This window comes from Lissotriton helveticus, chromosome 10 (genome assembly GCF_964261635.1).
Source record: "Lissotriton helveticus chromosome 10, aLisHel1.1, whole genome shotgun sequence".
NCBI lineage: Eukaryota > Metazoa > Chordata > Amphibia > Caudata > Salamandridae > Lissotriton > Lissotriton helveticus.
In genome coordinates, this window is record NC_136071.1 from 1,032,311,839 (window position 1) to 1,032,330,452 (window position 18,614).

At 44.2% G+C, this 18,614-nt stretch overlaps 1 protein-coding gene across 1 annotated transcript in view; it reads left to right on the top strand.

The window, feature by feature from the left end:
- Positions 1-15,390, top strand: part of LOC144784742 (serum paraoxonase/arylesterase 2-like) — a 499,971-nt gene extending 484,581 nt beyond the window's left edge. Inside the window, exon 9 of the mRNA XM_078663730.1 lies at positions 14,109-15,390. Coding sequence (XP_078519856.1) covers positions 14,109-14,270 — 162 coding nt within the window. The 3' untranslated portion in view covers positions 14,271-15,390. The remainder of the gene's footprint in view (positions 1-14,108) is intronic.
- Positions 15,391-18,614: the final 3,224 nt, after the last annotated feature.

Here is an 18,614-nt window from a genome sequence, read left to right on the forward strand (position 1 = left end):
TAATATGCCAGCACCTCGGCAACCATGTTGAGCAGTTTCAACTCCTACACCATTGCCTATCTGGCTTCAGAACGTGACATAGCAATGAAATGGCTCTGACCCATATTGTTGATGATGCCCTGAAATTATTAGATCAGAACAAACCCTGCCTGCCTATACTTCTTGATCTCTCCTCTGTGTTATCTGTATGGTCAAACATGACAGCATGATTGACGTTCTTGAGAAAAGGATAGGGCTCTCAGGTGTTTTAAACTGGTTTGCTTCCTTCCTTCATAATAGTGCTCAAGGAATCAATCAATCAAACTCTTTCTTACATTACTCTAGTCATGATTGGAGTTCCTCATGAATCCACGCTGTCACCCACACTATTCAACATGTTCTTGAAACCTCTTAGTGAAATTCTGAAGCTCTCAAACATTCATTTCCAGATGTACGCTGATGATGCACAATTATATTTGAAACTTTTCTCACCCGAAGATATCAAATTCTCAACTGCCCCCTACTAAAACCCAACAATGGTTAACCCATAATCACCTCATGCTCAACACACTCAAAACGGAATTCCTCTTGATTGCCCCCCTCAATCACTCTGCCCTCATAGAAGAATGGCTGAAACAGCTCTCAGCTGTGCCCCCCACATTGTCTGTACTAGATCATTACGCATAACATTAGACAAATACCTGTATATGCAAGATCATATCCATGCAAACACCAGTGGAGCCAAATACCAATTGAACAAACTGAGGAAAATCAAACCCTAGTCATCTCCTGGTTAGATTATGGAAGTGCTACTCTTGCAGGCCTACTCAAAGTAAAACTGGCTCCTTTGAGGGCCACATTGAACTCAGCTGCTTTGCTGATCACAGGATCCTGAAAATTTGACCATATTACACCAGACCTAAAACATCTAAAATGGCTCCTATTTGTAGCAAGAATCCAGTTGAAGATAGCTTGCAAGGCGCTTCAACCTTTTATTTTTATTTTTTATAATAAGCAATTTTATTGGATTTTTCAATACTATAGTAGCATTACAAGCCTTTGCCTCATGCATCATGGTATATTACATAGGAGATACAATTGTAGTTCAGAGGCATAGCATATCATTCATATTTATGCAGCAAGCATCGGGTAGTAATCAATGATGCACCTAAGAGCTTGAAGCTGCCCCTGTGAAAAGTGCAATCTCACTTTCTCACACCCATGAGAAAAAGTTAAACTATTTACTTGGGGAGCAAACTTCCGGAGGGATAACAAGGAGGGGAGGGGTGGGTGTGTTCTGGTACTGCGATGGCGATAGGGAACACAGGTCCAGTGCGTAAGTCAATGGCCTACTTAGGGGAGATGGGACGTTGGCGCACCCAACACACCTCTTCGTATCAGAGTGCCTCTGCAGCACTCCTTTTGTGCACTGCTCCTGTCTATGCCTCTACTGGAGAGCCTGCAGGTGCACACTAGTGCAATATGATTGCTCACTTGGCTGAAAGGAGGGCCAGGGCTTCGAAACTTGTCTGCACCTAGTGTTGCTTCCTAGGCTTGAATACGCCTAGTGACCAGGCTTCTCAGGAATAGATGTCCGGGAGTACTGTAACTTCCCACAGTGCATCATGAATGGTGTGCCAGTAGTGCTGCAGAACCAGGAAAGGCCAGAACATGTGTAGTAGCATTGCATTAGGGGTGTGACAGCGTGGCAAGCAAATTGTGATATCGGGAAGTGGCGGTGGAGCTGCACAGGTGTTAGTTAGGAACTGTGTAGTATGAAAAACTGTCTGTTTTGAAATCGTGAGTTTTGGGGGACCTTCTTTGAAAATTCTAGTGCCCTCTACCACTCTTTATCATGAAACAGACTCCTGAATTATTAATTCCATTTTTAGCGCAGTGTGCAAAGTGAGGCGGCTGAAAATTCTCATATGGCTTTATACAGCCAGGTGATGAGGTGACGAACAGGATCCATAGTTAACACAGCTTGAAGCACTGGCTGTGTTGTGGGTACACCGCCACTTACGTCCCTGAGGTGCTGGCAGGTGTGTATAACCTGCCGGTGGAGGAGGAACTGTCCCAGGGAGAGCTGGCTCCCCCAGGACAGTTGATGAAAGGGGAGAAGTTGACCCCAGAGTATAAATCCTACACATCAAGAAGTGAGTGATTGGTCCAGACTCGTAGTTGTCCGGTGGTGTAATAGCCCCTGCCTGGAGGCAAGGCGACAAGCAGGAACATAGGGTCATAAAGCGGAGTCCTTAGGGAGAGATGATTTATCAAAGCACTATTAGCCTGTGCTATCAACACTTGTATGGATGGGTCGAGACCGGTTGGGCTCCTGGAAAAGCAAGTGGCGAATTGCCAGCATCTGGAAGGGTCCAGACTCCGAGCAAGCCTCCCCAAGATAACGCCCTGCTGTCCAGTCAGACAGCCATTGGAGCTGCGCCACCAGAAAGTATGCCTTGAAGGACAGGGTCCCTAGACTTCCCAGGTCCACTAAAAGCTGCAGTTTGGCTAGGGCGACTCTTCTCTGTCAAGTTCCCTATATGAGTGAGCAAAGAATGTGTCCTGTTCTTTAAAAAAGGAGGAGGGAGGTATAACCAGATGATTTGCAAAGTAGTATAGCGGCGTGGCAGGATGACTTTTTTTGCCAGGCCTATCTTGCCTATTGGGGCCAGGTGGAGAGACTTCCAAAAGCCTACTAGAGAACATATGCCCGCCAAGGCCCTGCGATGGTTGCCTCATACAGATTGCTTGGTGTATTATACAGACAGACTCCCAGATAGCGAGGCGCCTGTGTGTCAACACTTTTATGTTGACACATTGCCCAACCATTTGCCTTCTTACCCCATCCTGTCTGAACGGGGCTCCGTTCGTGTTTCCTTCCCACGACCTGACGTTTCTACCACGAGGTTACACCAACATCCCGGCGACCTCCTCCTTCCCCTGCATGAGGCCACCTTGTGCCTCCATACCGTGGAAGACACACTGCCGAAGACCCCGCTCTCCCCTGTACCCTGGAATTTCCCTGGCTGCTACGAGGCTTCACCTTTGGGCCTTCTCCCTCTTTTCCAACTCCCTTGGACCACACCCCCACCACTGGATCCTTCCTCTAACTTCCCCACCAGAACGGGGATCCTTTTCTGGACCTAAACGTACCCTCATTTCCATTATTAGGCAACCCGGTCCTGATGAAGATCCTAAATGAAATGAATGAAATGAAATGGGGTTTTGTAAAGCGCACTTCTACCCGGAGGCTTCGTAGCGCTAAGGACGGGTGGGCAGAAGTTACCATCAGCCTGAGAAGTTACTGGAAGAGGAATGTTTTCAGATGTTTCCGGAACTTGAGAAGGTCTGGTTCGCTACTTAGGGTGAGGGGCAGGGAGTTCCAGTCAGAGGCAATAGGATCAAAATGCCGTCGACCCGCACTGCAGCGCAACTCATGGCGCATTACCTAATTTGGTTCATAAACTGACCACTATTACCCATTCATCAAGGAGGGACCTACATTTTGTATATATTGTGTTCTAATTTTCTTGTCTGCGCCTTTTGCTGTTTTTTCACCCTTGTGTCACTCACACCGTCACTGTTTGTCTCACTATCACATAGTGCACAAAGCCCCCTTGGGTTGCCACCACATTACCTGCCATAAGTGATGTTCACTAATTTATTGTCTTTGATTGTTTTGACAATATTGCCTTTTCAAATATATGATGCTATATGCACTTAAAAAAACAAATTGTGAGTCTCTCTTTTCTTGTCCAGATCCTTTGTAATGTATTACACATCCATATGTAAATGAGCAGGTCAATTGCATACAATTGCATACAGGGGCACACTGTGGGTTGCGCCCGCCAGTGGGAAGCCCCATTTTAACCCCCCTTCCGAAGGTGCATGGCTCCATTGTCAGCGCAAATAATAGGGTGAAAGTGAACACCCCTGACGCGGTCCTCAGCCTATAGGTGAAGAAGCCGAAATGTGGCGGCCCACACCAGTCTGAGAGGTGGGGTTCAAGTACCAGTAGCTTTGTGTATGCTAAAAGTTTAGATACCACCCCCATGCAGGGAATACTGTAAATAGATAAAGCCAGGTCAGGGTGTTGAACGCCTTCTCCAAGTCAGGGAAACTGTCACCTTCACCTGATCCTGGACGTGGAAAAGATGGTGGATATTTTGGGAGGTGCTTCAGTCAGGGACAAAGCCATTCTGCTTTGAATGCATGAGCTGCGGGAGGACTTGGGCATAGCAGTCAGCTAGTATTTTGCTTCGAATTTTGTAGTCTGCCCCTAGTATAGCAATTGACCTATAGAAGGCTAGCCGGGTATGATCTTTGTCTGGTTTTGGGATGGAGATCAAAAGGGACTCGCCAAAAGGGTGGGGAAGCTTGCCCTCCTTCAGGGCCGCCCTGTACATTGCCGCCAGCCGAGGGGCCATGATAGCTGAAAGTGTTGTAGTATTCTGGAGTCAAGCCATCCAGGCTCCGAATTTTGTTTTGGCCCAGATGAAGAAAGATCTGCTGGTGTTATCTCGGAGTCTAGGGAACTCCTCGCAAAAATTGGGAGTTGGGGTTGGGCGAGGTAGGCTAGGAAATGGTCTGTTATTTCCAGCTGCTAATTTAGCGGGGCCTGATACAGGATGGAGTAATAGTTGCAGAAGGCTTGTAAAGTGTCAGTTTGAGTACGGAACCTGCTGCCGGAGGGAGGGATCACTTCAGTAATGGGGCAGGACACTGAGTCCTGACGGATGAGCCATGCCAAGAGTGTGCCAGGTTCATTGCCCCTTCGGTGCATCATGGCGGCATGGGCCTTAAAATTGTAGCACCTCATGTTCTCGAAGAGAGCTGTGTTAGCGGCCTTCGCCTCCACCAACCGGAATGTTAAGGGTAACCAAGCTGTGCTCAGACGCATTCAAGTCTCTTTCAAGACACTCGCTATCTGTTAAATGCAGGTTTCCCTAGTCATAACTTTAAAGGCGTCTTATTCCAGCATCCTACGATGTAGCGTGATTTTCATAAAAGTAACTGGGGAAGCTGGTCTCCTGCTGCTTGCAGAATACCTCATCTTCAAGACACTCACATGGCAGCCTACAAGCGGGTGTGGAAGGTGAGGGGGTCTCCAATTAAGGCTCATAATGTGTGTGTGTCGTGGTCAGAAATTACCCGACCCAAGTAGTCCACATACTGAATTAGGGGAACAATTGTGGGAGAGCAAAAAAAGTGGTGAAGACCCACATAAAGGTTATGTGGAATGGAATGGAAAGAGTATAGTTTAGATGTGGGATGCTGAGAGCTCTGGAGCTCCAAACTTCCAGGATTTGATGAGGACTCGTGCTGGACCAAGACGACGTTGATGACACAAATCCGGTCTGGCGAAATGCCTTGCTCGACGTCTAGGGAAAAAGCTCTGAAAAAGTTTCGAAGTGCAAAGGTCAAATGTTGACCAAGCCCTCGTGATTAGTGTATCCAACCTGTGCTCCATCACGGTCAGACTAAAATTTTGACTTTGTCCCGGTCAATCGCTACCAGATGTCCCAAGTTGGCGGTTTTGGTTTTTAAGGACTAGAAAGTGTTTATTCATTAAATATTCATATCTCCAATTCCGTACATTGGATTTTTGTCATTGTGGTGTCTATTTTTTCATAAAAATATAACCTAATTTCATAAATTGGTATTGGATTTTTACTGTGTGATGTCTTGCTTATTTAATGTATTGGTGTTTTAATTGTATTGGTGTTTTTAAACATCTTCTGGGAATTTGGTGGTCATCTTGGAGGTAGAAAATTTTGGTTGGGCTAGGTAAAAATCTCTGTAGGTCCAGAACTCTTACTCATTTAGTAAGTACTGGACAAAGAGGACATAATATACTCCATTACCACTGAGACCTGCAGCAGCCTGAGATTGACTTTCAGGTATAGAAGAATGATACTCAGCTGGCCCCAAATTTGGAGAGGAAATAAAATATAGACAACTACAAGAGGTTGTAGTTACACCACGTGCCAGGATGTTTACAATGGTCTAAATTGTATTCATTTGAATGGGCTGTGTTCATTTCATTGCCCTGAAATCCAGTTGACGCATACCATAAATCCACGATTCCAAGCAAGCAATTATATGTGCACATATTGGTTCAAAAGCTGCGGTTTTATTATTTGGTGACAAGACTCCTTCTTATATAGCTTAGGGCTTCCTTTTTTGTGTGGATTTAATGGCAGTTTACCATTGTTTATGTAACCTTCAGAAACCTGTGTTTAAATAACCTGCCTCGCAAAAAAACACAGCAACTGTTTTTCCAGTGTTTACAAAGTATGTTACTTTTATTAATGCATGTTTATTCTGAATTCTGCATTTAAAACATGAATTTTGCTGGATATATTGCTTCTTATATATTTGGAATAGTGTGTGAAACACTTCTGTTAGGTGCTGCTAAGCACATTGTTTATGCTGTATTGATCCATACATTTTATCGTAATCATACTTACTTCCAACTTCCCAGGCACAGTCACTAACTCTCTCACACGCTCGCCGTATCTCACATTTTCAGTGATGTCTTCACATTGCGTTAAAGAAACCAACACCTGCACATTCATTGGACTACCACAATGCCTCTTAAAAAATATTGGCTATCATTTTCAAATACATTATTAGTTTGGTCATTGAATGAAGAAATGCCTTACCGTGGACAATTGAGGACTGAGGTAACCCACCAAGAACGGCATTGCCGAAATCTAGTCGTGAAAGGCCTAGCGCATTTGCAATAATTTTCAATTGTGAAGGAGGGAGTGTTTTTGTTGTTGTTTTTAGGGAATGTAGATGCAAGTTGGCTTGTTTGGATATTTTATTAAGGTAAGGAATACGAGATGGTTGAGAGTATGGGTGCAGGAAACCACTAGGATCTTAGACCCCCAAAACACACCTCAATAGCACGTCGATGGGTGGGTTGGTTGAGGTTGGTGTTAAACCTACATTTCGTGAGGCAGTGTGTCCCAAGATAAGGCACAAGACGAAATATCAAAATACTGACCAGCTGACCCGGAAGGATTCCCACAATATTTTAATTATCGGATAATTGTACATTAACAATATGGCCAAAATACGACAGAATAGTCTTTTTTTGTTGTTGTTTTTTTTTGCTAAATCATTAAGATGCCTTAAGTTTCCATCCCGTTTCATAGAAGGTTTAAGACCCCTAAATCAAAAGGTGACGCAGAATTATTTCCGGAGGGAGCATCTGAAGCCACCATAATTATTAGTAGGGGAGCTCGACAGGGTGCCCTTTTTCCACTCGATGTTTTTTTTTTATATTGAACCCAGTGGCGTAGCTAGGGGGAACTGGGAAGGGGTCCATCCCACGTGGCACCATTTTTGAGGTGGCCGCGCGGCACTGGAGGCCCATTGCGGCCGCGGTGGTCTATATAATTTATTTGGGAACTAACACAGTGTCCCCACTCCCCAAATAAATTATAAAGGCGGCCGTGGCCGTAAAGGGCCTCCAGTGACGCTGCCGCCGCCCAGTAGTAAAAGTGCAAAGCCGCGCTCCAGCCTGCACTCCTCATGACCTGCTTTCGGTAACTGCAGGCTGCACATGACAATGCACACAAATGCGGTACTTACTTTTTGGCAATTTAATTGAAAGCACCGGTGCGGCCGCCTGCAACAACAGTACTTTCAATGAAATTGCCAAAAACTAAGTCCTGTGTTTGTGTGCACTGTGCAGCCTGCAGTTACCGAAAGCAGGTCAGAAGGAGTGCAGGCTGCAGCGCGGCTCAAGTCCCGCCGCGTTAGTGTGTCAACAGTGTCCTCCGACCGTTGTTGCCCCCCCCCCCCCCCGTCCCAGCCTTAGTGTCCAGGGCCGTCAATCAGTTATAGCTTGCGCGGCTCATGCGAGCGCTACCAATGACGGCCCTGTAATGTCATTTTAAACAAGCCCTCGCCTTGCGATCAGAACGTAGCAGTGAGGCGTTACGCGCTTCATCGCTATGCTCTCGTCGTGAGGTGTCAATTCTGGGCTGGGGGCGCCGGCGGGCAGAGCTTTTTATACTGGCAGGCAGCTATTATTCTCAAGTCAGACTAATTGAAAGAGGTGAGAGAAACCTACCTACATTGTGTTACCTGGTTTTGATTGCACCATGAAATATTGATGCTTTTAGTTTATTTATTTACAAAGAGCTGCCAGGCCTGCAGTGCGTCAGGCAGACTCCATGCATTGCGTCCTTGACTTTCCTTTTCCAATCTTTTGTTATCAGGTGTGTTACATATATGGGGTTTTCAAGCCAGCCTTATGCTTGACCAGTGCCACATTATTGTACAAATAAGACAATGAGGATTACAAGGTGTAGGAACCACATGTCACTCATACTGGTAGACATTATAAGAGTATTCGGACTGTAGAAGCACACACTCAGGATTTAAAACATACCACAGTGATTGGGTTAACTTTGCTAATAAGAATTGATGTGTACCCCAAATAACTTTGTAGCAACATTAGGATAATGAAAGACTGGGCAAAAAAAAAAATCCTACCTATACCATGCAGTTTGCATGCAGCTTTTTGATAACAGTCCAAATGAGACTGTGCTATATTAGGATTGTAATTTATGAACTGCAAATGACAAAAGGATTTCTGTGACCAAAGCAGTAGCCCATTGATCTATTCACATAAAATACAGTTCTGTGATCTGCATGATGCACGTTCTTTGCAGCACGAACACTAACCCTCTGAGTTACTTTATGATGAGTCAAAACTGCCTCTAGACAAAACCCTGATCTCTCTCAGCAGAAACATTAATCACCAGACTTATCTTGACATTTTTATTGTAGCCTGAAAACTACTGAACACACAAGGAACTCTCAGCAGGTGCTTTTAAACCATAAGTTACTGCTATTATTTCCAAACACAGCGCCCCCGGTGGTCAGCGCCTGGTGCACTGCCTAGGAGGTAGAAGGTTGAGAGATGCACAAGGAGGAGCCATAAAAATATATTTGCCTTTGCTTTGTTACAATATGGGCTGTAAAATAAAACGTACCGGGCCTTTTTTTGAAACGTGACTTCGCATTAAAGATGTGCTGACTTTTCACAATTTAAATAAAAATAGTGCAGTGCTTTAATTAAATACCCCTTCTCCCACTTGTGATAAAGTTACGGGGAAAGCTCCTGAGCTTGGGTGTCACCTGAGGGTCTTCTCGTTGCTAATTAGTTCCCCTTTACATCCTCCTTTGCTGCTTTAGTAAGACACTAGAGCGCAGAAGGGCAGACTTTAACAAATATAAAACTATTACGTTTTGGTCCCCACGGTCATTTAACAAGAGAGGGCCAGAGGGAAGGCCAGCCAGCACTCTATTGCAAAGATAATGTCTAGGATTATCCGTCCCTTTTCCCGAAATTGGGACTTTTTGGGGGAAATCCGGGACATTTTCTTATCCTATAATGGTCTTTCATCAAATTTGTATTTCGCTCTTTTTATTTGGTTCTTTATTTTTTCTTTTGTGATTCTTTCTATCTTTCACTTTCTTTCCAGTTTCTTCCATTCATTTTTACGTTCTTTTTCCTTTGGTTGTTTGGTTCTTTTTCTTCTCTCATACTCTCTTTCTTCTGTTCCTTTCTTTCCCTCTTCCTCTCTTTCTTTAACAGTTTTTTTTTTCTGTTCTTGAATGTCCATCTTTCTTCTTTGTTTCTTCCTCCTTCTCACTCTTTCTTTCTTCCCTTTCTGTTTACTCTTCATTCTATTTTTCTTTCTCACCCTGTCTTTCTTTCTTCTTTTTGATCTTTTTTCTAAGTTATTTACCATCTTTGATCGCGTTTCTTTCTACATCTCACCATCTTTTGTCTTTCTTTTCTCCCAGTCTATTTTCATCGCTGTATTTCTGTAGCTATACCCCTTTTTGGTCTTTCGTTTATTTCCTTCATGTGTCTCTTTTCCTTCATTCTTCATCTCACACTATTACTTTTTTAGTTCTCCATTTTCGAAAATTTTAGATGTATAGTAAAAGTTCATGTTGTCAATCACCAAACATTTTCACCAAGAAACACACATAGACTTATAGAAATGTACTTTTGACAACCCCTTTCAGCCATTAGCTACTGTGGTTTAGCTGGCTTCAGGCACTGGCTTGAGTGGTGTCCATCAGTAATTGTATCAGTCCACCGGATATCATAGATGTGGACTGCTTCAAGAAGACCGTGTCATGTATGTGCATGTAACTTGCATGATCGAGGTAATTATTAGCAGCAATACTACGTGTCTCTCGGACATCTTTCAAGTGCTCACCGTCCTTGCGGAGATTATGATAGCCAGTACAAAGATAATGTCAAAGATTAAAATGTTATTATATGCGGATGACGTTGCCTCATATTTGGATCATGAATCTGAAAGCATAGCTAAAACATTTGAAGTTACAGCTAAATTTTCAAAAAATTTGAGGACAGAATTAATAAAACTATAATTAAGGAAGACTAGACGACAAATGTCAGTCAGTGGTGATGTTTAACTCCATGTGATACTTAAGAATAAAGCTAAAATGACACGTTGCTTCGATCCATACGTTTAACTATGCAACACTATTAATTATGAGATCCAGCTTCGATGATCATTAACTAAAAAGAAAGAACAAGCATTGGCATAGCCAATAGGTCCTGCCTTTGGGACCTTATAAGTGGTTACTCAAGCAGCACATTGTCCTGCGTGGGCTCAGACAATTCCAGCATGGAAAGTTGTGTTGAAAAGCCAGCAGGCAAGATGGCACGAAAGAAGGGCAGTCAGATGGGCATTGCTGTTGAGCCTCAAGCTCCTTGAGGTGCTACAGATCTAGGTAGCCACAATAAAGCTACCAGCCACACTCACCGCCCCCCATTCCCAGTCACAAGTTCCAACACTGCTAAATGATAAAAGGAGTGTGGGGCTGGGCAGTGATGGAAAGGAAGGATGCTGCTTTGGCATTTTCATGATAACTAATGTTGAAGTGGGGGCAACACATCTAAAATCCCACAACAAATATTTCAGAGACTAAATAAAATCCATTACATGTGACACCTAGAGGGAGGTCTTTCCGGGGAAGTAACATTCCTAACACCCAGCGATCATGAAAGGCAGAAAGTGGGCGACACTTTGGAATCTGTTGTTTAAGGACAGCCCCTCACTGACGCAAGAAAGAGCTTTTCCCTGCATGTGAACACAGACGCGTCCGCAGTGAATATAGCATGAGAATAAGAAATACAATCAAAAAAGCCATTTACTAAGGTCAGATTGAACACAAAGACCTAGGCTACATTAAACTTGTAGATAACAGAGTCTCTTTAGATAATAAATGAGGCCTGGGGCGCTGCTGGGCCCTATTGTCTTTCAAATCTTCGATATACTAATGCCACTGATGACGCTGGGATTCCCACCTTGATTTTTACCTTACCACACACAACCACACATGCACAACCATACACACAACCACACCTTCAGTGCATACTTTCACCAGGCACAGAGACCATCAGTCGTCAGTGCACGCTTTAACCGGGCACAAACCCCACCAGCCGCAGTGCACGCTTTCACCGGGCACAAACACCACCAGCCATCAGTGCACGCTTTTACCGGGCACAAACACCACCAGCCATCAGTGCACGCTTTTACCAGGCACACACACACCACCAGAAATTGTCTATATCTTTTAATAAAAGGCTGGTGACCTTGCACTTTTCCCGTGTGCTTCTCCTGTGAGCCACCAGTGTTTTGCTATATATATATATATATATATATATCTATATATATATATATATATATATAGATATATATATATATATCTTTTTTTTCAGTTCATAGTTTTGAATGAGTTAATTAGTATTTCAATTCAAATGATTTACTTTTGCATTTCACTTTATTATCTAATTCTTTTGTTGGTAACTCAATTCCTATTTCTGAAAGCATTGAATGTAATAAGACCGCTCACAAAGTGTACCCATTCCCAAGAAGATGATTCTTAACAATTTTATTTGGAGGTGTGATGCCCGACGTTAGAGGTGAACCCATGTTTAAGTGGTGCAGTTCAATAGAAAACAAGGTCTTAACTCTATTTGTTTGATCGTTGTGGCATTGCGTTTAAGCCACTGTTCCCATTTAATGTTTCTTTCTACTGAATTTTCTGTGACACCAAGGATAAGCTCTTATAAGCCATTGACACAAACTGTTAACTGTGTGTAGAACCTGAGTATTCTCATTTTTATCATCAGTATCATGTTGGAGACATATTGTTAGAATAATTCTGCGTTTATGAATGATTTCATTTTCAAACTGTATTTAACATATATACTTTAGTTATCATAAAAAAATGTTCAAGGTAATTCTTGTCCCTTTACTGGACAGTTTTAGAACAGGGAAGAATCTACCTTGTATATCCTTTTATCTTTATGCTCCTGTACCTGCTTCCCTTGCAAAACCTGGCCCTCACCCTCACTTCATGCCCTTGGTCTGCTTGATAGTTTCATTATCTGTTGTGCAGCTCAATGTGCCCCCTGTTCCACAGTTCTCACTCCATCATGATAACCTAAACTTTACTTCTTTAACCTTCAACTCTAAACAGTGAGTGGCTGATTTCAATATTAAGAATATACAAACTAGACAAAAGAAAAGCATCTAGTAAAAAGTTTAAATTTTGGGAGATCTGGAAAAACTACCCGCTAGGATTAAACTAGACTGTTTTGGGGGATAAACCATACGGGCAATGTCTTAACTGGATGGGTCGGAACAGATCCGTCTTGCCACAGTCCAATGATTATGTGTGAGCAATGAAAAGTCAGGAGAAGGCCTGCATGAGAAGCCAGAATGGCTAGCTCCCCCCTCACTTGTTAAATCCTTCGACAGAGTAATGGAAATAAGGGGACCCTCCTTTCTTCAAAACAACACAGGGGTACTGTCCAGACCAGCACACCCAGTTACATGGCAGTGGAGGCAAAGAATAAAGAGAGAATGGGGCCCCGACAACTCCTTACTAACAATATTGCACAAATGAGGACTTAAATAAAAAAAAACCAGTGTTGATATGTGTCTCGAATCTGTGGTCAGCATACACTATCCAGTGATAGATGTGCAAGCCACTATAAAATGAAATCCTCCTACAGATGGATTGTGCAAAGTAGGTCCCGACGTAATCTGTGTTGGGGCAACCTTCCCCTATGCCAGATTTTGCAGGTAACGTCTGAATATTTAAATATGCTCCATTTAGGTTTGTTGTATGTACACGTATGGGATATACTGAAACTGGTGGATCCAAGTTGGACAACTGTGCCCTAAACATTCATGTTCATATATAATAGCCAGAAGTAGTGCTTTAGCATCAGGTTAACTTTTGCCTTAACTGCACCATAAATTATGTGGTTTAATCTTTTCAAAGCTTTTACGGTTGATAATTGCAATCTATGACACTCTAAATTAAAAATGACAATCTTTACTCCCATATAAATATAAATGTCGGAATTTGTAAAGCGCACAGCTACCTCCACCGGAGGTGTCCCGGCGCTGTCCGTATACCGCTTAGGAACCCTTCCTGGCTTTCCTGGGAAATGTCCACTCCTAGGCACCCCCCAGATGCAGCCAGGCATCCCAGCGCTTTTGGGGCCGTTGTGGAGACTAAGCAAGCTATTGCCCAGAGTTGCAGCGTGGGACCCATGATCAGAACAGGCACTGAGGCGAGAATATCCAGTATGGGGAATTTATGAGCCAGAGACCTACCGAGGCGGGAATCGAACGCTGGTCCCTGGCCAGAGCTCTGCATCAAGGTCTGCCTGCTCTAACCATTGAGCCACACTCCTCCATATGGGCGTTCATAATTCTATAATTGGCTAAGCGCTTTAATTAGGGTGAGGTGAGGCATGAAAGGGATGTGAGAAGTGAGGGGAGAGTGGAGATTCAGAAACATCCATTGTATTCAACTTCACAAAGTTCCTGCTGAAGCAAAATATCTGATCTGCTACAGGTTGGGAGAAGTATCGTAACGATTTAGCAACTAAATTGAACCTAATGCACTGCGATTATTTGAGTTACTAAAGGTGGGTGGGTATATGTAGCTGCGATAAAAAGATGGATTGTTCAACTGGAAAAATAAGTAATTATTACAGGACACAACAAGCTGCTAACTTACGTTTGGTTATTTTTTAGGTTATTCGTGTGCAGAACATTCTTTCTGAAAATCCGGTTGTAACCCGTGTGTATGTCAACAATGGTTCTGTACTGCAAGCATCTTCAGTGGCCTGTGTCCATTATGGTAGGTTTCTTGTGGGCACAGTGTTTCACAAAGCAGTTTACTGTGACCTGGACTAAATGACGTCTGTGGTGTATACTAGACCTCTACTGTGAACGGAGTGATGTCTTTGCTGTGACCTGGATTAAGCCTGAACTGTGAATTGAACTCTGCTATGAACTGTTGGGTCATTGGAGAGAACAGAAGCTGACCCATGCTGTGATTTTGACCCCATCCCCTGCTGTGAATTAAACCAGACCATTTCTGTGATTTGGACCAAACTGCTGATGTGAACCTGGCCCCTGCTGTGTAGTTATCCAGACCCCTGCTGTGAAGCTGACCAGAACGATGCAGGCACGTGGATCAGATACCCTACTGTGAATTGAACCAGACCTCTGTGGTGGTGAACCATACATTACCTGTACTGTGAGATGTTCTAGGGTGCTGCTGTGACCCAGTTTGCTTCTATGGTACCTGGACAGACAACTGCTGGCTCCTGGGCTTGTTCTCCAGATGTGCATTCTTATTTCACCAAAGTAAAACGGAGCACTGCAGTATACTACCTCTTTCACTTCATCAGGGCAGTGGTGTCACGCAAACCTATGGGCCTGCGCAATGTGATGAAGCGCCTTTATCCAGAAGCGTACCACAACCCCTGCGGTGCGCCGGAGGGGTGGCAGGGGCCTATGGTATGCCCCTACTTCAAGGAGGTTTAGGTGAGATTAAACTACTCCAGCAGACAGACGAAATCCCGCTTTCTAAAGCACATTCTTACCAAGCCAGGAAGACTGCCCTTTTTTAGAATCTTCTAAAAGTCCAGTGATGGTTCTGCACATCTGGTTGATGTGGGTAGGGTGTCAACCACAATTCCTGCTTCAGTTTAAAACTGCAGCAAACTTGTGCCATATTGCACAGCTTTTTCAAAAATGCTTGCTTAGTTTAAAAAAAAGTTTCTTTTTTCATAATTTTTCTTAATTGCATGTTGCAGCTCTAACGATGATACTTTGTGTAAAAGGAAGACTTCTGTTAAACTCATTTGAATGTAACACATTATCGATGAACTAGAAATTAATATTTGAGTGTGATTTTGAAATGTTTCAAGGCTTTTTAAATGCCTTCATTGTAGTGGTGTTTCTTTTAAATACAGCGATTGTATTTTAAGTGAAAGAAATGGTGGCTATAAAACTGACACACATACAAGGTGAATGACTTCTAATTAACTTCTGTGTGCATTGTAGTGCTGAGTCATTCATTGCGGAGCTTACTCTGGGGTGGGATGGATGGGAATGCTGCTGCTGGGAGGGATGGGGAATCACAGATGCTCTCATTCTGACAGGGCTACAGGGAAGGTCGGCCAGGGGTACACTGACACTAACATGGAGACATTCTATTATTGGAAAAGAGCACACTGATAAATATACCAGAACACACTGAGTTTGGAGAGGCACACATTACAAATCGGGCACCCACTCATTTACACTGACAGGAGACCAGATTGACGCGACACTGACTGTGTTAAAGAAAACATAACACTGGGACAGGAGAAGCTCTGTTTGTAGCAGAGCACGTGCCTCGGATGGCAAGGCTTAGCAAGTGTAGAGAACAGTGCCTTGTAGACAGCCTTGTCAGAGGTCCTCGCTTCCTCTCTAGCTGGGGACCGCCTGCTCTTTGCTTTTCCTCCCCCTTCCCACAGTCACACATACACTTGCCGGTTTCTGGTTGAATTATTGATAGTCATACGGTAAGATCCCGGTTTACAGGCAGGACTCTGAGGGGCCCATATCCTGGCCTCTTGATGCCCTTGGCTGGCTCTGGAACGGGCAGAGAGTCTCCTTCGTTTCTTAGAGCTCCCTACAAAATACATTCAGACTGTCATGCACACGTCATTCCAACCACACTATACACTGCCTCCCCCTTCGGAATGTCGAATTGTTTTTTTATCATATCCTGCGCTACCACTAAACAAATCAGGGTGACCCGCAAACACTCTTCTGTCAATGGCCCAAGCTCACTTTCTCCCTTCCAGCACTGTCTGGAAATTGAGAAGTGGACAACCTTCCTGCTTGTCCACTCCCCATACCCAGAGGCAGACAGACAGAATGGCTATCCACTCTTCCCAAGGAAATAGCAGCGTGGGGTTTATCCATTGTACCAGGGCGACAAGCCAGGCACTCCTCTACTTCCAGAGAGTGAGACCATGTTACATCACTTGGACAACTTCGCTAATGTCTCCGTTAACGACACCAGCAGTTGTTGCCAGTGAAGTCCGAGGCATTCAGTTCATGAGTAAACTGTACAGTGTGGCCGAGAATGCATCTATCCAGGGGCACAGAAGACACTGGCACGTGGACGTTCCTGGTTAATGACAGAGTGACGCATACACTGGAACATTGGCAACTTTGTAATGGTCACGCGTAAACATTTGCACTGAGGAAGGAACCAGACACATTGAATAAAGGAGGGGACACTCTGACACTTGGATAGGGCAACACCTACATGTGACAGGAGAGGCTTGGACTACAGAACAGGGAGACTCCTACTCCAGGGCAGGTAATACACTGACAAGGGAGTCGACTGCTCTGTCCCTGGCATAAGGACTGCATTGTCCCTAGGATCTAACTGCATGCATTGGGATTGGAGGACAGGTGGGCGTGGGATTCGATAAAAATGCATGAGCATCATTAAGATAGAATAACATTCTGAAATGAATTCTGACATGACTAATTGGGGCAGTGAGACACTCACTGGGATGACTACTTGGGACAGTGATACACTGACATAGGCAAGGGGGAAGATAAATGGAGACACGAGGGGCAGGTGCTCTTGGCTAGGGCTTATAATGACACCGACAGCAAGGCAGGGCTCGCAAGAGGGCAGGGAGACGCATAAACAGAGATTAAAGATGGGTGTACTTAGTCTGGGATTACAAGGACACTGAGACCGCAAATACAAGGACGCTTGAGTGGGAGCAATGGACCATAAAATACAAGGATGCTTGAGTGGGAGCAATGAACCATAAAATGCAAGGATGCTTGAGTGGGGACAATGGAACAGGATGTACAATGACCCTTGAGCGGGGACAATGGAACAGGAAATACAATGATACTTGAGTGGGAACAATGGAACAGGAAGTACAATGACGTTCGAGTGGGGGCAATGTAACACATCTGCTGCAATCTTGAATACGCCGCACAAGGGAGTGAATGCACCGACATTGGAATGAAGAATAGAGGAACAGTGCGGCTAGGATTGGTTTGATTTCAGGGCAAGAAGAAACATAACCAAGACAGGGAGATGCAGACGGTGGGAGAAGGTGACTGGTGTGCTGGGACGTGGGGGAACATACACTGGAAAACTACACCATGTATCTATTCTAAAACAAACCTAGCCGTTAAATGTTAAATGTCGTATACTTGTAAAGCGCACAGCTGCCCCAGCAAAGGGGCGTCCCGGCGCTGTATACCGCTGGGGAACCCGTCCTGGCTTTCCCTGTGGGATGGTCCCTACTGGGAATCCCCAAGGTGGAGCCAGGCATCCCCGGCGTTGATGGGGCCGTTGTGGAGATTAGGCAAGCTAATGCCCAGAGTTGCCGAGTGGGACCCCACGTTAGAGTAGGCACCGAGGCGAGAATTGTCGAGTCCGCTGACCCTGGTCCACGACCCTGCCGCGTCGGGAATTGAACCCTGGTCCCGGGCCGACGTCTGCTCCCGGGTCTGCCGCCTCTAAACAGTGAGCCACACCACTCCACTACAGTAAATGAGACACTTTTCAGGAGATGTATATTAGGACAGAAAAACACATCCCTACAAACATGAAGACATAATGATACAAGAAATGTGATGACGTATGACAGGCATAATACTGGCACTTAGGCCTGTGATTCACTGACACAATTGCGGCAACACGCAGGCAGGGGGTGTCAAACATCTGGGGAATGGAGAAATATAAAACTGAAAGAAAAAAAGCCAACACAGTCAGGGGCACTGTAAAAGTTCCCAAATAAATGTTGCAGATTCAATCTGAAGTTAACATAGTTTAAGCTTATTGTGGATAAAGTAAGATCCCATCCATCAATTTGAGCTGGTCAGGTGCAACTGACTCAGCATCCCATACCATTCCATCACCATGGAGCTACTCAAGAAACAACAGGTTCACCTTAAAGGGGAACCAACACTATGCTCAACATAAGTAAATATAATATGTACACATTACTACACACCTCCCTCCTACATAACCAAAGGAAGAGTAATGAAATGATTTTTCACACACATAATCATTGAATTTTGCTGGAAGATTTACAACCCTTCTACTTTTTTCTCTCAAGGAAAAAAGACATTTTTTGTCAGTATTAAGTGAGTTTTTTTCCCAATTCTCTGTTCACCAAAGATTATTGATAACAACAACCCTGTTAAGATTCTAAATGC